The sequence below is a fragment of the Pan troglodytes genome, chromosome 9 (genome assembly GCF_028858775.2).
Source record: "Pan troglodytes isolate AG18354 chromosome 9, NHGRI_mPanTro3-v2.0_pri, whole genome shotgun sequence".
NCBI lineage: Eukaryota > Metazoa > Chordata > Mammalia > Primates > Hominidae > Pan > Pan troglodytes.
In genome coordinates, this window is record NC_072407.2 from 122232343 (window position 1) to 122256762 (window position 24420).

Here is a 24420-nt window from a genome sequence, read left to right on the forward strand (position 1 = left end):
CTTTTCTCTAGCTGTTCTCCTCCCTGACAAAGCGAATGGCAGCCTTTTCTTTGTCACCTCTTACCTGCTTCTGAATGTTAGAAGTACTGCTCTGTAGGAGATGACTCTGACTTGCACAGCCTCTCAATTAACCTGGGGGCTTCCTATTCATCTTTGTGTTCCTAGTGCCTTTTGGTATACAGTAGGTGCTTGGTAAATGTTTGTTGGACTAAACTGAAATGGAAGGGGAACCTTTATAGGGCAGGAAACTGTTTCATTCACGCCACATAGAAGACCACCTTTTCCAGCTGCTGTTGAAACAGACCTTGGGCTGCCTCACTTGATTTGGGGTGCCACAGGAGTACAAGAGACAAGGAAGACCTCAGTCTTCATGGAAGACTAAACCATGAAAATTACCAGAGATAACCGTTTGCTTCATTTATCCAATGCCCTTCAGAGGCAAGCTTCCAAATCACAGGTTTACTCAGGAAATGCCAAAGAGATTCCCATTCAGACCTGTTGAAAACTTGACTCTCAGTAACTATTTAGGCCACAAATATGTGTAAAGTCCCAGACTACACTTGTAAGTGTAGCCTGGAAATGTTTACCCCAACTGTGCACCATACATAAAAGAAATATAGTACACAGAAGAGGCTGGAGTGAACAAGCACCTCTCAGTAGCTTCCAGAAGCCCAGAATTCTGAGTGGGAGGCCCAGTGCAGGTGCCTCACAGCATGGTACAGGCAGAAGGGAGGGGTCTGGAGGCCAAATAACCATGTAGAGAGTCAGGCTCTCCTCTTCCTAGCTGTGTGATGTTGGGAATGTTGCTTAAATTCTCTGAGCCTTGGTTCCCGTATCTGTTAAAACAGTTTGGTAAGATTACTTCCCTCATTGAATTATCAAGAAGAATAAATGATGGTATATTTGAAAGTGTTTCTCATCTCTACAGTGCTTTAAAAAATATTTTTTCTCTCTCTTGAGCTAATGCTCCTGTAACTAATCTGTGTAGTGCTTCACGATCATAAGTTGGTGTGTATATGTGTGTGTGTATGGGCACGCGCGTGCACGTGTGTGTACGTTCAGGACAGGGCATGTGCACTTCCTTTTATTGGATTCATCTGGAACCCCATAGTAAAATACACACTAGGACAGAGATTTCATGACATTCCTGAGCCACCTTTTTCCTCTCTTCACCTCTTCTCCTCCTAATGGGGGAGGTAAGAGCAAATATCCCACCTTGTAGTTACTTTGTATATGTGAGACTCAAGGAAATACAGGATGCTGGCTCCAAAGCCAAGTGCATTATGTTTCCATATCAAACAGATGTGTGTTTATCTGATTCTGAACCTTGCCCTGCATAGTCATTGAGAACTCTGAGTGGGGTTCAGAGTTCTTTCTTTTGACTGCGACTAAATCTCAGTAGGGGAACAGCAGGATTAGGGCTACAACTGAGTTATTACAATAGCCAGAGTAGGCAACAATTTCAGAGTGATAAAAACAGATGACAGAGACATGCGGCAGTGCAGTAGAATGAACTGGACACTGGATAGGGAGTTAGCAGATCCGTGCTAATCAGCCCTGGCTTGGTCTTTGGGACTAACTTGACTGTAGCTCTAGCTGTGTTTCCCTGAGCAAGTTATTTTCCTTCTCTGGCTTCAGAAGTCATACTGTAAAATGAACCAGGTGATGTCTATATTTCCTTCCAGTTCTGATGGCGAAGGAAGGCAATCAACACATTTTGGAATATCTGCCATACACCTAGTGCAACCTACACCAAACAACTTTGAAGAGTCTATAATTCTATAATTCCATCACACACACAGAGAGTGAGGATTGTACAGAAATATGGAGTCAGACCAACTTAGACTGAAATCTCAGCTTCATTATTTACCAGCAGTGTGGCTTTATGCAAATTTCTTAATGTCTTTAAGCCTCAGTCTTTTCATCTATAAAATGGGTCTTGTAACATAGCAAGCATACTTACATGCTTATAAGTCTACTCCTACTCTCTCTTTATACATTATAAATTTCTTTTCTTTTTTCTTTTTTTTTTTTTTTTTGAGATGGAGTCTAGCTCTGTTGCCCAGGCTGGAGTGCAGTGGCGCAATCTTGGCTTACTGCAAGCTCCACCTCCCGGGTTCACACCATTCTTCTGCCTCAGCCCCCTGAGTAGCTGGGACTACAGGCACCCGCCACCACACCTGGCTAATGTATTGTATTTTTAGTAGAGATGGGGTTTCACCATGTTAGCCAGGATGGTCTTGATCTCCTGACCTCGTGATCCACCTGCCTCAGCCTCCCAAAGTGCTGGGATTACATGTGTGAGCCACCGTGCCCAGCCTGAATTTCTTAAGTAGATTTCATCTGGTCTATTTCTCTTCTTTTTGGAGGAATAATCTGGGACTACAGAGACGAGTGAAGTAATGTAATATTAGGTCATGCAACTAGTTGGAGGCAAGGATGGGTCCTGAAGTCAGGATCCTGATTGATTCTGAGCCTTGTGCTTATTTGCTGGATGTCTTTTTTATCATCCCCACTGGGGACAGCAAAGTCCTTCCCTGATAAGCAGCCCAGGGATATGTTAAAAAAACAAAAAAACAAAAACAAAAACAAAAAAAAAGTGTGATGATGAACTGCATTTCTACACTAGATGCTTCCCAAGAACAGCCACTGGGCTTGGAAACAGTTCTCAGAGTTTGATGCTTAGCATTTCTTCCCGCCTCCCACACCCTCTCCTTCTGCCATTTCACTTATTTAGGGGCAGAACAGCCTTCTGTGGGGGGCAAATCAAAAGTTCTGTGTCATACTTTTCCCTAGTCAAAAGTAGGGTAGCTCTGTCCTCTTTTCTACCAGGTAGGCCACCAAAAGAACGAGCAGATGCTGGCTCAGAGGGGATGAGGTTCACAAAAGAGAACTCTCATCAGTGCAGCTGCCCACTGGGGAGGATGCTGCAGGTGTCTCAGGAGGGCTCCGCAGCAGTGCTTTGGTTAAAATGATTCAAGTCCTGGGAACCATGAAGCATTAGTGAGGGTGGGTCTGCCATGAGGGCACAGCCCCCTCCCAACATTTTTAGAACTGATTTCAGGGGATTTATATTCCAGAGGGAGAAGAAAACTTTTATGGGCTTAAAATGAAGGGGTTTTTCATGCATGTGTCAGCACTAGCAATGCTATGTCCTAAGAACTGAAGCCAAAGCATTAAATAACATGACTGATAAGATTGTTGCATTTCCAGAGTAGGCACAAGCAGGAAAAATAAGGATGGCTTTTTGGAAAGCGTCTTTTCAGCAGTAGCAACCCCACATGGTCCCAGCCTCCTAGGAGCCATATGTCTCCTCTCTTCCATCCCTCCTTTTGTAGAAGTTTCATGCTCTCAGGGTGATAATCCCAGTTTGTGTGGCCAAAGGCACACCTAGGCTGCTATATAGTAGGTTTGATTAGAGTCCAGGGGCTGGATGAGGTCATCTCCCCAAGCAATTCCTAGAGGCATCTGAGGAGGCAGGAGCCTTGGACTCCTAAGGAACAGCTAAGAGCCATGGAGATGGGAGAATCCCCCAAGCAAAAATGCAGCCGGTATCTCTTGGGGTACTTTCAGCCCTGTTCACTTGAGAGGAGTTACCCGTCTGCCCCATTCCACCACTTAGAATATATTTTTAAAATGTTTTCATTTGCCAATCCTTTATATATCAGTTACAAAACAGAAACTCTTCCTCACTGCTAGGGAGAAGTGTAGAAAGGGGGAGAAAGAAAAAAAATCTTGCCTGTAATTGAAGGCAGGTTGGGAGATGTTCACGCTTTGAAACGCTCCTTCTTGTGAAATGTTTATGAAACACTTTCCACAAACGAGTTATGCAACTGGGACAACAGCTTTGATCATTTTCATCACCAGTGATATATTCATTAGTGTTGAGCTGTCTTCCCCCAGAGAGGGCCCTGTGAAAATGTCATGGGGAGGGGGTTAAAGATGAGTACCCCAGCCTCACCATGCCCCATTCCATGAACCCAAAACAGATGGTCAGTAAGGAAGTCCCAGTGTACGTCTGGGCCAGAAGACCACCTTTTCCGTCACCGATGGTCTATTCTCTCTCCTACCCTTGGGATGTGTGTAATATTTTTTGGTAGATAAAGCACCAGAGGAGGGTCAGGAGACCACTCTCTTGTCAGAGTTTTGCCGGGGTATTGCTATATGAGTTTATAACCATCTCTGAAGCTCTCTGAGCCTCTGTGAGATGGAAGGGTGAACACTTGTCCTCACACCTCCTGGCTATGAGGGTAAAGCCAAGGAGGGATGCAGAAAGGGCTTCCACCTCCTTGGAAGGGGCTCTCTCCTTCCAGAATGAGGCTACTGCTTTCTGAAGTAAGTGATGTCAGAGAGTTCACTGGGATCAGAAAAGATAATCATCCCTGATACATTTTTACCTCCCTGGTCACTGCCCAAGACTCAGTGTAATACCTTTGCACAGCACAGTGGGTGGAGAAGATCCTAAACCAACAAAGCTTGTCCAATAGCTGGACAGGCTGCTCAGTGGCTGTGGCAGGGCAGAGCACCCTGTGGTGGCCCACATCTCCAGGGATGCGTCCGTCCCAAGTAAAGTCTGGAGAAACACTCCACCTGCATGAGAAGAACTGCCAAAGAGACCCTGGAGATGATCTTCTTGATTCCAGGCAGGCTGTGGGTTTGGTTGGGTTTTCACAAGCACGGGGGAGATTGGGTTTTCGTCCAATTTGCCTCCGGTTCTCACATTAGAAGTCAATGGGATCCAACAGAAGTCTCTCTATCTCATCTTCCAGATCCACAACCAACACCCAGTTGCCTGGAAAGCTTCCAACCTTTTCCCCTTAACAGCTGTAAAAAGGGATTTTTGTAAATTCAGGAAGACTTTATTTCTTAATTTCTTCATTTCTGAACCCCTGAGAGTGTCAAAGATGTCTGTCAGCGGCCATGGGAATTGTCAATGTACCCTTCCTCCTTCCTGTTGAACTCAGCTAATGGAGACCGCTGATCAAAGCTGAGATTTGAGAACTTGTCCTCAAGAAAGCAGTGTCCTTTATTATCTTTCAATTTGATTGGTTAGGATTGTCTTCTTTTGGGGTTACTATCAGCACTTCACACCCAGAAGGCAATGAATTATGAAAAATAAAAGATTCCATATCCAAAGGAACCGTAAAGAAGATAAAAATAAATAAATAAAAATTACAAAAGAGTAAAAAGTCGTCAAACGAATCATAAAAATAATGCAGAGGGTTGTCAGAAAGCCCCCAAACTTACACCCAAAGGGCTTTTCTGCTATCACGCACTTCATTTTTACAACTGGGAGGTTGGGAGTGCCCCCCAAAGAGTCTGAAGGGCAATTGATCCAGGAAGCAGATGAAAGGGTGCGTTTTCTTTTATGATGGCGCTGGTTTCTGAAATTAAGTGTTGCAGGAAGACCTGGCACAGATTCTAACAGATAGCGCCCGGGTTGGAGGCAAAGCACATGTTTTCAAGCTCTGTCATAGCTGCCTCTCCTTATCTCTCCCTTGTGCATAATGAGTCTACAGAGGAACCCTGCCACTTGCCTCCAAGATGGAAGTGGGCCAAGCTGCCAGAGGCTGTTCCACCAGCATGATTTTACCTCCAGTGCTCCACGTTCTCCCTCTGTCCCCCTTCCTCCATCCTGCCTCCCCAGTACCCTCTGGGATGGCGGATGCCTGGGGGCAGGAGGAGGTTATGCAGGGAAGAGGTGGGGGCCACAAAGACTTGGCTTAAGTAAAATCCCCTCTCAGAGCAAACCTTAAAGTTGTAGTGGTGGTGGTCATTTTGAAATAAGTAGTTTATCATCTATTTCTAGTTTTTAAAAACTTGCTAACACATGTTTTCCTGGAATCTAAGGATGTGGAAACTCTAATTTTGGGGAGAAGAACTAGGACACCAGAGTTTCTTAGAGGTGCCAAGTGTGGATGGGCACAGCTGAAGGGGCATGGAGCAAAGAAGTGGGGCTCTTGGAGACAACTCCCAGGCAGCCATGTTTTTTGAGTTTTCTGAATGTCTGACTCTCTACCCCCACAGTGCTATTTCCCATCTCTCCCACTTCCTTCTCTTTGCTTCCAGAGTTCCATAATAGTCTCCTTAAGTGAGAGGAATGATTTCCAAAGACTGTCCCTGAAACAGCCATCTTCTTACCAATTTCTGTGCAACCAGGGCTTCTTGGTGTTATTTAGATCTGCTTTGTCTAAGAACACAGCAGCAACCTGGACGGGCCACGTCTACCAAATGCACTAGGGAATTGGAATTTGTAATTCCATTTGTCGACAGGGAGAAAAATCATGGACTATCATACAATAGATGGGGAAACTGAGTCCCACAGAGGCTGAGTCCCATAGAGGCTCAAGATTACATAGTAAATTAGAGTCGGAGTTAGGGCTAGAAACAAGATCAGCATTCAATGCACATCTTCAACATTTTCTTCCCTGTACCTCATTGGAGGCTGTGGAGAAATGGGTTTTGCTTATGTCTTTTGTTCAATTAATGTTCTTTGGGTTTTCACTATGTGAAAGGCACCATATTTAGGACATTAGCTCCCTCCTCAGTCTCGAATGTTAGTAGGATCTTCCTAATTGTCCAACCAAAGATAATTCTTTTTTCATTTTATCTAACTTTTATTTTAAGTTCAGGAGTACATGTCCAGGTTTGTTATACAGGTAAACTTGTATCATGGGAGTTGGTTGTACAGATTATTTCATCACCCACATATTAAGCTGAGTACCCATTAGTTATTTTTCCTGATCCTCTCCCTCCTCTCACCTTCTACCCTCCAACAGGCCCCAGTGCGTGTTGTTCCCCTCTATGTATTCTCATGATTTAGCTCACACTTATAAGTGAGAACATGTGGTATCTGGTTTTCTGTTCCTGCATTAGTTTGCTAAGGACAATGGCCTCCATCTTCATCCATGTTCCTATACAGGACATTATCTCATTCCTTTTTATGGCTGCATAGTATTCCATGGTGTATATATACCGCATTTTCTTTATCCAGTCTATCATTGACTGGCATTTAGGTTGATTCCATGTCTTTGCTATGAATAGTGTTGCGATGAACATAACCCGTGCATGTGTCTTTATAATAGAGCTGTTTATAAGGAATTCTTTCTTTAGTGATCCAAAGCACCATTTTTTTCCGCAAGAATTAAGCACAAGTTTAGCTGTTAGTCTGAACTTTTAACTTAGGTTAAACTAACACAAACAGAAGATATCCCAGGATGTCAGTGATATTCGCAGTGTAGACCAAGAAAATGGTTTAAGCCAGCATCTCTATGGCTAAGAGTTTCTATCTGGATAGGGAACAACCAGATGTCCACATAGGAGGGTCTCCCCAATATCTCTTATAAGGTATGGTCTAGAGCTCGTGCCCCCGTCACATTATATGAATTTAAAGTCACATGGACACCCTCCCAAGGGACTTCCTGAAAAGCTGCAAGAGGGTAGTTTTCCTGGGATGGGATGAGGGGTAGGCACAAGCAGCACTTCCTGCCCTGCCCTGGGACACCTGGGAAACCCACGCATGGGTGGTTAGTACTGTCATTGCAGGGTGGTGGAGACTGGAGAGAGGTTGGAAACCACCACGGGCCCCTCAGGCTGTAACTACAGCATTGGCTGTGAGGGAGACATGCCTTCACCTGTAGGGAGACAGGCAAAGACTGTCACTAAAGCCACACAGGTGAAGAGGGCCAGCTGCAGAGGCAGACACAGAGGATGGAGAGGTGTGGAGACAAATGGGATGGGGAGGGAGACTCCTCCAGATCAGTGGTGCCCAGATTTTGGGGTTTCATAGATGAGATTCCATTGAGGAAAATAAAACACAGAATTTGAGGGAGATCAGTAAAGAGTTACCAGTTTTTTACTCTGTGAGGTAAAGAGTTTTAAGAATGCCATTTAGGATCACTATCCTGTCCTAAATAAATTTTAACCTTCTTCCTCCTAAGAAAAAAAAGAATATCATCTCAGAATTTCTAAGAATTTAATCCATTTTTTTTTTAAGAGACAGGGTCTCGCTGTGTCACCTAGGCTGGAGTGCAGTGGCGTGATCATAGCTCACTGCAGCCTCAAACTCCTGGGCTCAAATGATCCTCCTATCTCAGCCTCCCAAGTAGCTGGGACTATAGGCATGTAACACCATGCCTGGCTATTTTTTTTTTTTTTTTTTTTTTTTTTTTTTTGGTTTAGAGACGAAGTCTTGTTATGCTGCCCTGGCTGGTCTCAAATTCCTACATCGAGCCCTATTTTTGAAACTCACTACACTATCGTTTTTGTCATTTCAGGGTCACTCACACAGGCCTCTGCCCAGCTGCCCTGGCTGGAAGGGCACACACAGGCAGGAAAAGTAAGCTGCAGCCCAGTAGGCCCTGGGCTAGCTCTCTCCTCTCTAGGCTGGTCACTCCTTTGCTGCCTGGATCTTCCTGCCATTTCCATCTCTGACTGCCTGACGGGATCCAGCACTGACGCTCTCCTCTTGCTTCCACTTGCAGATTAAAACCGAAGATCTCAGTGACTCCCTGCAGCAGACCCTCTCCCATCGGCCATGCCACCTGAGTCAAGGACCTGCCATGATGTCCGGAAACCAAATGTCTGGGCTAAATGCCAGCCCATGTCAGGTAACCCTGATTTTCACAGTGGGCCAGTGTGTTTAACCCAATCCCTCTGTGAAATGCCCGACTTCCATGCTTGGTACTCATCTAAAGAACCCCCTGCAGGCAATGTGGGAAAGAGATCTGGAGGCTGTGAGTAGGGTTCTAAAACAGTCCTCTTACAGGTGAAGCCTAGCTAGGGAGGTGAAGAGGGAGGCCTCTACTTCTCAGAGACAAAAAGGACCCAGGTTTGCCAAAGCCAAGGACCTAACAGCTGAGCTGCTGGTGTCTGCCAGCCACATTCAGGGGAATCCTAGGTTGACAGCTGCTGCTGCAGTTAGAGAACATTTCTGTCCCCATTGGGCCCACTCTGCCTCCTCTAAGGTTTTTTGTTAGAGCCAAACTAGAATGGAGTGCTGGTGGGGGAAGAAAGAGGCGTCTGAGATAGTAACAGCCAAGGTCCGGGAGGGCGTTCACGTGACGAGACCTCTTCTCAGCAGGGATCACCTGGGGGAGAAAGAGCCACCCCTTTCTGGAAACACATAAGAATATGCATCTGTCCCTTCACCTGCCATTTAGCAGGGCTTCTCAGGTCTTCTCTATGTGCACAAACCTAAGCTCAACCCCATGGGGCACAGAGCTCTGGGGTCTCCATTGCAGAGGACTCCCCGATCCCCCAAGCATCGGAATTATTAGTCCTATGTCCTGGGCTGGTAGGAGAAATCCTGGACTTTTTGTTTAACTAAATTGGTTTTATTAAGAATGAATAGTTTGCTCCACCCCCCAACTCCCACCCCAACACCCTCCAGGAAAGATTCTGGCCCAGGAAGCAGCCGAGGCATGGCTTTTAGCATAACCAGGTGGCATGAGATTTAAAAAGAATTGGACAGTTGGGGATTGCATGTTATCTCTAGGATAAACTTTGAGAGATGGGTCATACCCAGGCTTTGCCTTCAGGGCATTTTATAGTCTAGTTGGGAGACAGGACTGACACATACAAAAATTAACTCAGGAGGCAAGGGTTAAGTAACAATATGTAGTAAGGACTCCTAGGCTGAGGGCAGAAGCTGTAACAATACCAGTGTTAACGGAGTAGCTACTATTTGCTAGACACTGGGGATACACAGTGGCATAAACCAAGGTCAGCCTGCAAAGTCTCTGAGTCTGGAGACCCCTGGGACGGACGAGTGGCAGGCAGATGGGGCTGATGTCCCCAGCTTGTAAATTCTGTGGTGTATGTGTATCTCTCCGTGTGTAGGACATGGCTTCCCTCCATCCGCTCCAGCAGCTTGTGCTGGTTCCCGGCCACTTACAGTCTGTATCCCAGTTCCTGCTATCTCAGACCCAGCCTGGGCAGCAAGGTAAGAACCCTGGGGGTTTCCACATAGACCAAGTCCAGTCAAGTGCTGCTGCTGCTGCTGTTTTTTGCTGGGTGAGGGGGCCTAACTGGAGAGCATGCGTCAGTCAGTCACCCATCTGCTATTAAGACCTACTTATCCACCCCAGGGTCTGAGGAAGGGACCCTGGCAATGCTCCTCCAGGCTTAGTCTCCTTCTCTGCTTCCCCTTCCCAGCCTCCTGTTGGGTGGTCTGGTCCACCTCCTCAATTTCGTGGTGAGTGGAGTCGGAAGGTGCAGGCGTGGAGCAGAGCTATGCTGTACAAGGGAGGGGAAGCGCCCTGGGAAATGCAGTACAGACAAGTCCCAATTCCTTGGAAATCTCTCCTGGACACAGATTCAGACTTGCTTCCTGGAAGCCTGGCTGTGATTCTATTTGGAGAGAGCAGCAGTGCCACCCACAGGTTGTAGAAAGGGTGTTCAGGTTTTCTTTGGCAGGGAAGTTACTCGCAGAGAACTTCTCCCTGGCCAAGAGCAAATAGATTGAACTATTAATAAATAGCTAACATTTCTTGAGCATGATGTGCCAGGAGCTCTTCTGAGTAATTTTTCTGACATTCCTCAAAATAACCTTGTACGGTAGGTAGTTCTATTATGCCTCTGGTGACCTACTGGGAAGTTCCAGAACCGTTTAGCTGAGACCCATACTCTTGGTCATCACAGTGTGCTGCCTGTCCCACTCCCGTCTCCATCAACTAGGGTCAAAAGTGATGGAGGGTTGGCCAGGCTCAGTGGCTCACGCCTGTAATCCCAGCACTTTGGGAGGCCGAGGTGGACGGATCACTTGAGGTCAGAAGTTCGAGACCAGCCTGGCCAACATGGTAAAACTCTGTCTCCACTAAAAATACAAAAATTTGCCGGGTGTGGTGGTGCGTGCCTGTAATCCCAGCTACTCAGGAGGTTGAGGCAAGAAAATCACCGGAACCTGGGAGGCAGAGGTTGCAGTGAGCCAAGATTGCACCACTGTCCTCCAGCCTGGGCGACAGAGCAAAACTCTGTCTCTGAAAAAAAAAAAAGTAATGGAGGAAGTATAAACTCTCTCCTGTTGCACAAATCCCAAGTAGAGGTTTTGGAAATCCAGAATCCAAACAAAATGCAACTCTGCCTTCCGCCCTTAGCACCTGCACAAATGACAGTCACTATCCTTAGTTTCCAAGGCACCTCAGAATATTATGGTGATGAATGAGACCCTATTTGAATTTTTAAGTGTTTATTTTGGTTAAAAAATAAACATCATACTCCTGGAATGGAAAAGGGAAGGTAACAGTTTAATTTGTTTTCAGAAGACTGGAGAGCGACATGAAAATGGCCCAGGCTTATAACCACCTAGGTCAGTGTATGATGCAGTGGTGGAAAGACACTTCCAAATTTGGAGTCAGAAAAATTTACTGGTTTCTTTAAAAAGTCACTTACTAACTGTGTGTTTTGGGGAAAGTTACCTAACCTCTCTGAGCTTCCATTTCCTCTTCTGAAAAAATGGGATAATAGCAAGGCTCTGCCTCATGAGATTATTGAGAGTCACTTGAAATAATGCATGTGAAAAGGCTGTATCCATTTCAACCGCCATGTCAGAATTGCCATTAGTACCCAAGCCTCTCAACTCCCAGTTCGGGATTCCTTGTAAGAGCTTTCTTGCCTATGTATTTTAATAATGAACAATGAAGCCCTGACTTTTTGAAACTGAAGAGCATAAAAGGTCAACATCAGCAGATGCTGTATGTACATTGTGACCCAGAACAGCCTAGGGAAAACAGAGACCCCAAAGTGCTGTTGAGTGACAAGCGATTGGGATGACCAACCCCATTGTCTGCTTTGGTGGTTTGATGGCCCCACTCCTGCTGGGAGAGTGAGCCACCAACCAGGCAGAGTCCCTCATGTACAGTTTTCCTGGGGAGGATGGAGAAGCCGGTATAATACATACTGCCCAAGGGAGTTTCCAGAGGCTCAGCCCTGGACTTTCCCTCCTCTCTCAGCCCTCTCTCCCAAGTATAAAATGTCCTGGTCAGCCACATGCCTCTGGCTAAGGCCCACTGCCCTTTAGAGCCGTATGGTCGTATCTGCTTGGTCTGGCATCCTCGCAGATTTGATTGGGCCTCTGTAGCCATAACCCAGCTACTTCTCCTGCAGGGAAAGCCAAAATCCTCAGCCCTAGCTTGAATTCTCAGCAGCCACCCTGCATCCCTTCCCTTCCTGGTTTTCTTCAGCTCTGGTAATCAGATCCCAGAGTAGATCGTCTTGACCCTCCTTAGCCTCTATGCCTCTCCAGACAGGCGGGCAGGTGGAAGGACTGGTTTGGGGACTGCTGTTTACATGTCTGTTTATCCCTGTATCTGATTTGCCTCCACCTGTATGTGGCAATGCCTGGCAGTGCTAGGAGGGCCTCTCCGTGGGACTTGAGGTGGGTGGAGGGACCTGATCAGGTGGCAGGGGGTGGGGACAGTGATCGTGGTGCCAAAGTTGTAGCACATGTGTTTCAAATAACCTGGATTTTATTTGTCTGTTCCTTTGTCCCTCCCCTTTCACCCAGGTCTGCAGCCAAATCTCCTCCCCTTTCCACAGCAACAAAGCAGTCTCCTCCTCCCACAGACTGGGCCGGGACTGGCATCCCAGGTAAACAACCCCATTCTTCCTGTTTCCTCTAGGAATGTCTCAGCTCTCACTGAGTTTAACTCACTGGTTTCCCCCTACCCCTTTAACAGGGCACTAACCCCTCTGGGGAGAGGGGATAGCAGGGAACTATCCATTGGCACAGGGGAAATCCAAGCTACAGCAAGTGGGGGGACAATTTACCAAGTGTCACTGGTGGGGCCACAGTTAGAATCCAGAGATTCCAGCTCCCAGGCCAGCCTCCTTCATGCTCCAGGCACTGAACTCCAGCCCTGCACAGGCCCCAGCATTGCTCCTCTGAGAGCCAGGCTCAGCTAACTTCTCAGGCATACCAAGATGGCCACGAACTCTACCTAGGTGCCCTCAAGGCCCAAGAGGGAGACTAGAATACTACAGACCTGATGTCCCAGACCACAAAGCCAGTGTCTTTCACCTCTGGGCCACTATTCCAGATTGCCTCCTGCAGTGGGCACGTATATAGGCCAGTGGGCTGAGGTCTGGGAGAGGGGTTGTTTGCAGAGCTGCCATGGTTCCACACAGCACCTTTTTTCCAACTAGGAAAAAGGCACCTCTTCTGGCCAGGTGCAGTCTCATGCCAAGGTGGACAGATTGGCGACAGCAGCATGAGCTGTATCTTAGCTGCCATTCCTCCCCTGATCTGGGTGCCCCTGTACAGTTAATAACCTGCACAGCTGCATGAGATGGCTCTGCACAGATGGTTGGGCAGAATGGTTGGGAATGACTGCAGAGATCTCTGTGCTAAGATCCCCATGGCTCACCAAGAGCCCGGCCTTCAGAGAGGGCTGAGGCCACTAAAAGTACCTGGAGCGGAAGCTCGCCATCTAGTGGTTGAAATGGGGACACCAGCATCATAAGCTGCTCTTCCGCCTCCTCCTGGCTGCCCTCTCCAGAATCTCATAGCCATGGGCTTACAGCTGAAAGAGATCTTAGAATCTTCAAGATCAACTCTCATCTCTTATCATATTTTGGCATGGAGAGACTGGTAGCAGAGAGACCACAGAGAAGATTATGAAGATCATCCAGGGGAGGGGTCATAAAGGATTGGCTTAGAGTTGTGGCAATAAGAAGAGGGGATGATTGAGGAGATGCTTTGGGAAGTTGAATCAGTGCAGTTTGCCAGTGGATTGGAGATGAAAGGAGGAGGGAGAAGGTCTAGCAGAGAGCCCCATAAGTCTTTGTCAAATGAAAGAACAAATGATTTAATGAAAAGGAAGGTTCAAAGAGGACTGGGGCTTTGTCCTGAGGGTCTGGTCTATGCCACACTCTCCTCACACACCCTCTCCCTGCAAACTAAGACCAAATTCATGACGGTTTCAGACTAAAAGACCCTTCACTGGGGGAAAGACTCCTAAACTTCTCTCTAGAGGTCCTTTTACCTTCTTCATCATAAGGATACCTATCTGAATGGTAAACCCAAATATCCCAGAGGAGAAGAAGTAATGTTTAGTCTACAAAAAGTAAATCAAAAAGGAGAGAAGAGGTGGATTTAGCCCTTTGAGCTAGCTGGCCACAGTGCCTGGACCCCTAGGCCCAGATTCCACTCTATCCTTGTGGAATGATAGATGTCCTTAAGATTGGATTCATTCCTGACCCCAAATAGGCACAACATGGTTCTAGGTTTAAGGGTACATTTTCCTATGAAAATAAGCTCAAGAAATAATATTTGGCTGGGCACAGTGGCTCATACTTATAGTCCCAGCACTTTGGGAGGCCAAAGCAGGTAGATCACTTGATCCCAGGAGTTTGAGACCAGCTTGGGCAACATGGTGAAGCCCTGTCTCTAAAAAAACAAAAGTTAGCCAGGTGTGGTGGCACACGCCTGTAGCCCCAGCTGTTCAGGAGGCTGAGGCAGGAGAATGACTTAAGCCCAGGAGGTTGACGCTGCAGTGAGCAGTGATTGTGCCACTACACTCTAGCCTGGGTGACAGAGTGAGATCCTGATTCAAAAAAAAAGAAGAAGAAGAAAAAGAGAGAAAGAAAGAATATCTCCTAGCAACCCAAATGTGATCAAGGTGCATTTTATAAAGGTACTGATTAAAATACCTTTGATTAAAAACAAAACACTTTCATGAAAGAAAATGGTGGTTTAGAAAGTAAAATGAGGCACAAGAGTTTGACATTTTAGGAAAGTTCTATGAAGGCCATGAGTTATTGGATGTCCCCTGTTATCTTCAGTTAATGCCTGTTCAACACCTCAGTTACCTGCTTTATGGAAAAAAAACAAAAAACAAAAAAACAAAGCAAGCAACCTTTTCTTTGTCCAGTTCTGTGATTTGTTTTCGGAATCTTTGTAAACAACCCTGCTAGCTCCTTTTATGGTAGAAAACTGAAAGGGGGAAGTGACCTGCTAAGACTCAAAAAGTGAGTCACAGGCTGAACTCAGGCCACCTCCCTATCCTGCACTCCTGATGTTTCTACCCAGATATTCCGGTTATTTGCTATACATTTATAGAAACTTTAATTTCCACTTCCATGCCACTGGAAAAATATAAGACTCCAATGTACCCAGGGTGTATCCAGGGATCAGTCATCCTCTAAGTGGGCCTATTAGTAAAAAAAAAAAAAAAAAAAAAAAAATCAGAAAATGTTATTTATTGATCTTCGTGGTGGATCTGCTTGGCGTGTTTCCTATCAGGCAGTTGGGCGCCCTGGGCTGCCAGGATCCTCTTTAGAACCCCACCTGGAAGCATCCCAGCATCTCCCAGTGCCCAAGCATCTACCCAGCTCTGGAGGGGCCGATGAGCCCAGTGACCTCGAGGAGCTGGAGAAGTTTGCCAAGACCTTCAAGCAGAGGCGCATTAAGCTGGGCTTCACACAGGTTTGGTTTTAGGGGAAAAGATAGAAGAAGTCCAGCCGAGCGGCTGGAGACTGGGCTTCCCAAGTGCAGGTTTCAAGAGTGACCAGAGGCTCGATGTGTTTGGGGTCTCCTCATCATGTCCCTGAGTTCTCTGAGAATAGGGCACAGTTGCCATTGGTAGGGAAACTGAGGACGTTGCTGGTGGAGGAGAATGAGAGGTGGAAAAGGGGCTGGCTCTCCTGAGCACGTGGGCGTGGTCCACTGAGAGTCTAAGGAGAGAAAGAAACCGATTCTTCACCTTAGAGGGAGGAGACTTGGAAAGGAGCCGAGCATGGGTGAGCACTCAAAGATTCAGGCTGGCTGTGTGATCGATGCTAGGACCATGCAGGATGTGGGCAGACAAGAGGAGGAGGCTGCCTCTCATGTTCCTCCCCCTCGGTCCCCACGCTTAGGGAGATGTGGGGCTGGCGATGGGAAAGCTGTATGGCAACGACTTCAGCCAGACCACCATCTCACGATTTGAGGCCCTCAACCTGAGCTTCAAGAACATGTGCAAGCTCAAGCCCCTGCTGGAGAAGTGGCTGAATGATGCAGGTAGGCCTCGCAAACACGGATGCCAGGGGCCCTAGAGGGCTCTGCAGGGAAGGGCCAGTGACTTGTCGTGTTGGGGCTTTTGGGAGTTTGATACCTAACACCCCTTTCTTCTCCTGAGACTGGAGCCGATGGAGAAACAAGACACAGGACACAGGCAAGTGTAGATGAAAGTGTCAGCTCGACTACTGAGAAGCCCTCAGAAGGATGTGGATTTAGGTCTGTGTCCATCAGGATTTGTCCCCATTCCATTCCTACCCCATCCCACCCAGCGTAGATCTTAGGACAGCTTGCCAGCAACAAAGTCTGGATCTGCAGAGCAGATACACTTATGCAGATTGCTGTCTGGAATAAGTCTAGTCAGGGATACAGGGCAGTGGAGCCTCTAGGGTCTCACTGGGAGGGGGAGACCACAGGCATGACACAGGGTCTTTCCCTGGGTAGTTCTTGAGGAGGTTTTCAGCAGACAGGGACTTACTGCAACCCAGGCTGGTCAGGAAAGCCTGACAGCAGGAATGGGGTTTGCAGGAGGACTCAGTGAGGGGTGGTGGCCGGGAGGCAACCCAGGAGATCAAGCATGTAAGCCAAGGGACCTCACATTTGGCAGCAGGGACTAGCATATAGGATGGGGCTTCTCAGCCTTGGCACTATAGACATCCTGGGCCAGGTCATTCTTGTTACCAGGGACTGGCCTATGCATTGCAGGATGTTTTGAGCATCCCTGGTCCCTACCTACTAGTTGCCAGTATCATCCACCCCCAGTTGAAACAGCCAAGAATCTCTCCAGACATTGCCAAATGTCCCAGGGGGAGTGGTGGTGATGCAGAGTCCCCCCCGGTTGAGAACTGCCGGCCTAGGCAGAGAGAGGGAGTGAGCCAGTCTCCAGGGCTGGGCTCTATTCAGTAGATTCATATGGATTCGTGGTTACACTGGAGAGGGAGAAAAGGGTGGGGCAGCCAGCCAGGGCTGTTACTCATACAGAAGGGCCTCCACACGCAAGCATGGGAGCGGGCAGGAAGCTCCCCCTACAGGCTGTCCCTTAGACAGCCTTTATGGAAGCACTGAAAAGAGCAAAATGATCCGAAGGTCTTCGAATCTCTGGGGAAGGGCCCTGTGACCATTTCTAGTCTCCATCAGATGCCTGAATCCTTCCTCAGGGATATCCCTCCTATGGCCCCTACAGCCTTAGCTCAAACATTTGCACTGGCAGGAAAATGACTCCAACACCAACAGTCTGCCACCAAGTGCCATTGCTTTTGGCTGCAAATCTCATTTCACATTTCACTCAGTATTCACATCCAGGCATATCTGTAAACAGCAGCCTCACGAGCATTACTCACAGGAGCCCTGCCAGTGCCCCCTTACACCCACATGTGTCACCGATGCATGAGCATCCCTCAGCTGTGACCCCAAACACTGGAGACACTGCTGTGGGGGCCACAGAGGGCCATGGAGGGTCACGGAGGGCCACAGAAGGCCATGGAGGACAATGGAGGGCCACGGAGGGCCTTTGCCCTGAGCAATGAAAAGAAATAGGATTCTTGGTCTGTTCTGGGCTCCCTGCTGGGGGAGGGGATTGCTCCTGAAAATGCCACTGCAGAGCCCATCGGGAAGGGTTGTTGGACCTCAGATCCATGAAGGCACCGGCCACTCATCCCCTTCTCTAGGCTTCCTCTGGTCCTTCGTGTCCCCGCAGAGTCCTCTCCGTCAGACCCCTCAGTGAGCACGCCCAGCTCCTACCCCAGCCTCAGTGAAGTATTTGGTAGGAAGAGAAAGAAACGGACCAGCATCGAGACCAACATCCGCCTGACTCTGGAGAAGAGGTTTCAAGATGTGAGCAGCACCTTTGGGTGGGCATGGGTGGGCTACCTCACACAGGTAGGGAGAGCAGACACGGCAGAGGCCCCTTGGCACCAGCCCCTCTGCACCTCACACCTGCTCTGGGACACGATCAGAAAACACATTATCCCACTCCGGGCGCCCAGGTATTGGAGTGCAAAGCTGCCCTTCATCTCAGGTTCCAGGAACCTCCTCCTCCTCCACTGACCCTTCTTGCCCTGACATCTATTGAGGGCCCTTTGTTTCTCTCACTGGGAGATTTAAAGAACGGGCTATAGGGTCCCAGAACACAGTGTATCTCCGTATCCAGTTGAGGTAAAGGGAGCAAAGCCAGGGGATTGTATGTAAGTTCTCTATTTTCTAGGCAGTACATTTTGTATTTTTCAAATTATAAATGTAATAAAAGCTTATTGTAAACAATTTAAGTGCAGGGAAGTAGAAAGAAAAAAAACGCCCATCGCCAAATGCCATCTGACCTCACTTCCTTCTACTCCTTCTTTTCTATGCACATTTAGATACTTGTGATCATGTTATACACCTACGTTTTTTGGAACTTGTAGCAAAAGCATATTTTTGAGCCAGTATGTGGAAGCTGTGAGCCCCGTGTGGGCTGGGGAAGAGAAGAGGGAGAAACAGATGTGGCCTAGCCAGCCTCTAGCCAGGATCCCTCAGATCCCAGCCTCCAGAGCCGCCATGGGTACCACGCGTCTTCAAAGGCCCCAGGCCTCCAGGACTGCTGCCCCTCCAGCAGATTCCTCGCACATTTAGCTCAAAGATTTGGTGCCCATATCCAGCTAGCAGAATGACAGGAACTGGCTTTTCCTTCTTTTTAGGCTTTCTAGAGTGGCAAGGTTAAGGGAGGGTGTAAGAGTGGGGGAAAGTGGCCGGGGCTAAAGACCAGGTGTGAAGGATCGGAACAAGGGAGTGGCGCCGGTGTAGCATGTATTGCTATGCCACAGTCCTGATGGGTCCACATGTTTTAGCTTTCTCATTTTCTGCTTTGAGACAGGAGGACAGGAAGAAATGACAAGGCAGGCCAGGCATGGTGACTCATGCCTGTAATCCCAGCACTTTGGGAGGCCAAGGCAGGTGGATCACCTGAGGTCAGGAGTTCAAGACCAGCCTGCCCAACATGGTGAAACCCCATCTCTACTTAAAGTACAAAAATTATCTGGGCGTGGTGATGTGTGCCTGTAATCCCAGCTACTCAGGAGGCTGAAGCAGAGAGAATTGCTTGAACCCGGGAGGCGGAGGTTGCAGTGAGCGGAGATCGCGCCACTGCACTCCAGCCTAGGCAACAGAGCGAGACTCTGTCTCAAAAAAAACAAAAACAAAAAAAAGAAATGACAAGGGCGAAGGACATCAGGTAATAAGGAAGAACACAGAAGGGAGCAGCAGCTCTGGGGACTCTACCTGCCCCACATAACTCATCCATGGACTCCTCTCCTCTGAACTCATGAATGAAGGAAAGACAGCCTACATCTATGGAGACCCTACTTTGTATCAGGCCCTGTGCTTGACAGTTTACACACATTTTCTCATTTAATTCTCACAATAATCCTGTGTGGTGGGCATGATTATTCTCATTTCATAGATGATAAGACAGGCTCAGAAAGGTTAAGAAAGTTTTGTAAGGACACATAGTAAGTGAAAAAGCCAGTATTTCATCCTAGGTCTGACTCTAAAGCTTTTGATCCATGTATAGTTGTATCCTGTTTCTTTGGGACCTCTGTTCCCTGCCCCTGATTCCCTTCTCTTGGCCATACTCTGTCCTTTCGGTCCCTATAGAACCCAAAACCCAGCTCGGAGGAGATCTCCATGATTGCAGAGCAGTTGTCCATGGAGAAGGAGGTGGTGAGGGTCTGGTTCTGCAACCGACGCCAAAAGGAGAAGCGAATCAACTGCCCTGTGGCCACACCCATCAAACCACCTGTCTACAACTCCCGGCTGGTGAGTGGCCAGGAACCAAGCTGTCTGCCAAGCACTGGAGGGACATGATGCTTGGAGGGGAAGGTGGTGGCTGCAGGGAAGAGGGGAGCATCCAGTAAATAAATAAGCAAAGAGATGCTGTATAGAATATAGTATAAAGAAGGGCGAGGGAATAGAAGGGGATAGCGGGGAGATACTCTTTCAATAGAGAGGTCAGAGAGGACCTCCCTGAAAAGGGTGTGTGAACAGAGACCTAGAGTTGTCAGGGAATGAAATACATGGATATCTGGGGGAAAGAATGTTCTAGGCAGAGGACCTAGCAAGTGAAAAGAGCCAGTATGCTTAAGAAACAGCAAGGCAACCAATGTGGCTGGGGACAGAACGAGAAAGGGGACCAGAAGTAGGAGAGGAAGTCAGAGAAGAAACAGGAAGCAGAGCGCCCAAGATCTTGGAGGCCATTGAAAGGCCCCTGGCTTTCAGTTTGGGTAAAATGAGAAGCCATTGGAGAGCTCTAGCCAGAGAAAGCTGAGCTGGTTGACACAGGCTGCTATGTGGGGAATAATCTGTGTGGAAGCAGGAGACCAGCTAGGAGAATGACAATGGTCAGGCTGTGTGATGGAGGCTTGGCCCAGGGTGGTAGCCATGGAGGTGAGGAGGAGTGGTTGCATTCTGGCTAGACTTTGATGGTGGAGTAGCATGATGTGCTCAGATATGGAATACAAGAAAGGAAGCAAAGATGACTGAAAGGGTTTTGGCCTGAGCAATGCGTTGGAAAGCACTGCCATTTTTTTGAGATGATGAAAACTGCAGGAAGAGCAAGTTTGAGGAAAAAAACTAAGAATTTGGGGCTGGTCATATTAAGTTGAACATACCTACAAGGCATCCAAGAGTGAGTATGAAGGAGTTATATCTGTGACTCTGGAGTTCAAGGGAGAAGCCAGGGCTGGGAACAATTTGAAGTTCTAGAGAGACAATGAAGTTTAGGGGGCAGGAAATACCTTCTCCATGCAGGGAGAAATGGTATCTGGAGGGTGGGTGTGGGAAGCTTCTTCTCTGGGGATGGTGATGGTTGAAGGTTAAGGGAGTTGGGGAGAATGATGTTGCCCTTCAGTCTTTCAGCACTGTAAGATGGGTGAAATGCAGCCTTCTCAGGGTGGGACACAGCTGTTTCCCAAAAACTACACCATTGTTGATTCTTTCACCAACCAGCTACCGACTACCTTCTATATATTGTGCCAAGTGCTGGGGATACAAAGATAAATATTGTTTGTTCCCTGTCCCAGAGGACCTCACTGCCTAGCAGAGGAGCAGGTAAATAAACGAATGGAAAACAGCATGATCATTTCTCCAGGAGAACTTAGGAGCAGCAGCTAACCAGCCTTGGGAGCTGGTGATTAGGACAGGCTTCCCCGAGGAGATAATTAATACCTGAGCTGAGTCTAAAGGACGAAGAGGAATGAGAGGCAAATAAATGTGGGTGGAGCTCTCCCAGGGGAAAGTACAAGGGCTGTGGAATGGGGCAGGGAGAGTGTGGCACACTCACAGAACTGCAAGTGGTTCCATGAGGAGGAGTGTTGAAAGATGAGGCTGGACAGACCAGCAGGGGCCAGACTGTGCAGGGATTGTACACAATGCTAAGGAACTGAAGGTTTGGGGGAATCACTGAAGGATTTTCATAGGATATTGGCATGATAATTTTCTCTTTTTTGAATGATCACTCTGACTGCAGGATAAAGGATGGCTTGAAAGGCCCAAGATGGGTTGCAGGGAGACCAGTTAGGATGGGACTGCAGGTATCCAGCAGAGAAAGACTGAGGGCAAAGCAACCCCATGAGGTAGGAATGACAGGGTGGGAGGGATTCAAGAAATCCTTAGAAGGTCTTGGTTAATGAATGGAAAGCTGGATGGGGGCAGGGAGAGAGATGAAGAAAAGGGAATCCTCTGCGATGACTCTTGGCATTCAGGCTGGGCTAACTGGGTAGATGGTATTGCCATTTACAGAACAAGAAAAGCAGGAGGAGATGGCTTGGGAGTGGGAAGAAGTGATGATTTCAGTTCTTATGTCATCATGATGTACAGTGAGGCCTGCAGGATACCCATGTGGGAATGTCCTTGGGCACTTGAGATTATGGGTCTGGAGGTGAGACTGGAAGGCTGGGATGGAGACATGGACTAGGGAGTCACAAGTGTGCAGGTGGTGGGTGAAATCCTGGGTGAGGAGGAACTCGCCTATGGAGTTTATGTAGAGGAAGCAAAGAGCAAAGGCCATGCCACCAGCTTTTGCAAGATGGGCAAAGGAAGAGGATCAGGGAAGAAACTGAGAAGGAGGGACCAGAAAAGACAAGAAACTACAACCACGTAGATGTGCGGAGTGTTGGGCAGGAATGAGCCCCATAGGAGTGCCATGGGAACCAAGAGGAAAGACACCCAAATCAGAATGGGGCCCGGGAGGGTGAATATCTAATTTGTTTGGAGAACAGATTAGTAATTAGCAAGAGTAGTGTACAAGGCAGAAGGAACAGCCTGTGAGAAGGCATGGAATTTTTTAAATTTTTTATTTATTTATTTATTTTTTTTTTGAGACAGAGTTTTGCTCTTTTTGCCCAGGCTGGAGTGCAATGGTGCGATCTAGGCTCACTGCAACCTCCACCTCCTGGGTTCAAGTAATTCTCCTGCCTCAGCCTCCTGAGTAGCTGGGATTACAGGCACCCACCATCACACCTGGCTAATTTTGTATGTTTAGTAGAGACGGGGTTTCACCATGTTGGCCAGGCTGGTCTTGAACTCCTGACTTCAGGTGATCTGCCCACCTTGGCTTCCCAAAGTGCTAGGATTACAGGCATGAGCCACCGCACCCAGCCCGAAGGCATGGAATTATAAAACCACATGATGCATTTGGGAAATCACAAGCATTTCAGTCTGGCTGGAGCAAAGGGTTAAGGATTAAAATTAGAGGGGCTGATGAGTGTGGGATCATAATGGGCCATGGATGCTGAAGTACCCTAAACTCTCTAAGGGATCATTGAACATGTTAAGTTGGAGGCAACATGATATTCATTCATTATTTCTTCCTTAAGCATTCACTGAGCACCTGCTATATGTTTGGTACTGGGGCTCCAGTGGTGAACCGCACACGTGACCCCTGTTTACAGTGTAGCAGGAAAACAGATACTAAACAAATGCATTTGTGATGAAGGCTTCAGAGAAGAGGTACAGATATTTGAGGTGCCTAACCTAGTCCAGGGTATCAGGAGCTTCTCTGAGGAATGATGTTTAAACTGACACCAGAAGAATGAATGTCACCATTGCTATTAACAGGGAAAGTGTCTGAGTTGGGGTGGGGGTGGCGCAGAGAGGTGTGAGGGCAGGGAAGAATATTCTAGGTAGAGGAAATAGCATGTACAAAGGTTCCAAGGTTGATGGTGGGGTGGGGTAGGAGGAAAGAAGCACAGAAGGCCAGAACGGGCTGGAAACCAGGGAGTGAGGGTGTGAATGAGGAGGCTGGAATGGTAGGCAGGGGCTGGATTATGTCGGGAATCGTAGGCCTTGTTAAGAAACTTGGGTCATGTCATAGGAACTTTGGAATCTTTAAAGATTGGGCTTTGTTTAGAGCAGATGGGAAGTAGTAGATTCTCCCTTTGGTTCAGTGCCAACCCAGGACATCAACATGGTGAGAAATGGAGGGGGCCTAGAGGAGCCATGCAGGGGCCCCATTCCCCATCAGCTTTCATTCGACACATATTTACTGAGCACCTGCAACGTTCCAGGCACCATAGAAAGCACTGGGGGTGCAGCAGTGAACCACACAGGCGTTACCCTGCCCTCATGAAATCTACAGCCTAATGGCTGTGAAGGACATGAAATAAATAGTTACACTAACACTTGTGATGTCATGAAGGAAAAGGAGGGAGAAAATTTTCTGATCCTATCTTTGGGTCTCATTGAGACAGTCCCTTGGGACTAGGACATAGTTTCTTCTGCTTCTGGAATAAAATGATTAGCAGGTAGAAAGGCAAAATGGTGCAGATCAGTGTGGGCAGAATGCTACAATATATCTAGAAAATAAAAAAGGGGAACCATGTATATGTCTGTTCGCATATGCCTAGCCTGTCTCCAGAAGGAAACAAGCTGGCCGCACTGACCAAATACATTATCACTTATTTAAAAACAACAACAAAGCCAGGCATGGTGGCTCACGCCTGTAATCCCAGCAATTTGGGAGGCCAAGATGGGTGGATCACCTGAGGTTAGGAGTTCGAGACCAGCCTGGCCAACATGGCAAAACCCTGTCTCTACTAAAAATACAAAAATTAGCTGGGCATGGTGGTGGGTGCCTGTAATCTCAGTTACTCGGGAGATTGAGACAAAAGAATCACTTGAACCCAGGAGGCAGAGGTTGCAGTGAACCGTGATCGTGCCATTGCACTCCCGCCTGGGTGACAGAGCGAGAGTCCATCTCAAACCAACAACAACAACAACAACAACAACACATGTCTTGGGTGTGACAGCAGGGAGGGAGGAGAAGAGGTAGGGAGATTATTGATAACATCTCTTACCACTCTGCCACCCCTCCCAACCTGTGCCCGTCTCCACCCTTCACAGGCCCCCAGCCTACTGAGGAGGCTCATTGTATAAGGAAAAGTAAATGAAAACAGGAA

General features: G+C 47.7%; 1 protein-coding gene across 1 annotated transcript in view; it reads left to right on the forward strand.

The window, feature by feature from the left end:
• Positions 1-24420, forward strand: part of POU2F3 (POU class 2 homeobox 3) — an 81540-nt gene that overhangs the window by 51390 nt on the left and 5730 nt on the right. Inside the window, exons 4-10 of the mRNA XM_054661799.2 lie at positions 8484-8609; positions 9841-9943; positions 12506-12588; positions 15242-15424; positions 15856-15997; positions 17691-17827; positions 19622-19783. Of these exons, the coding sequence (XP_054517774.2) occupies positions 8484-8609; positions 9841-9943; positions 12506-12588; positions 15242-15424; positions 15856-15997; positions 17691-17827; positions 19622-19783 (936 nt within the window). The remainder of the gene's footprint in view (positions 1-8483; positions 8610-9840; positions 9944-12505; positions 12589-15241; positions 15425-15855; positions 15998-17690; positions 17828-19621; positions 19784-24420) is intronic.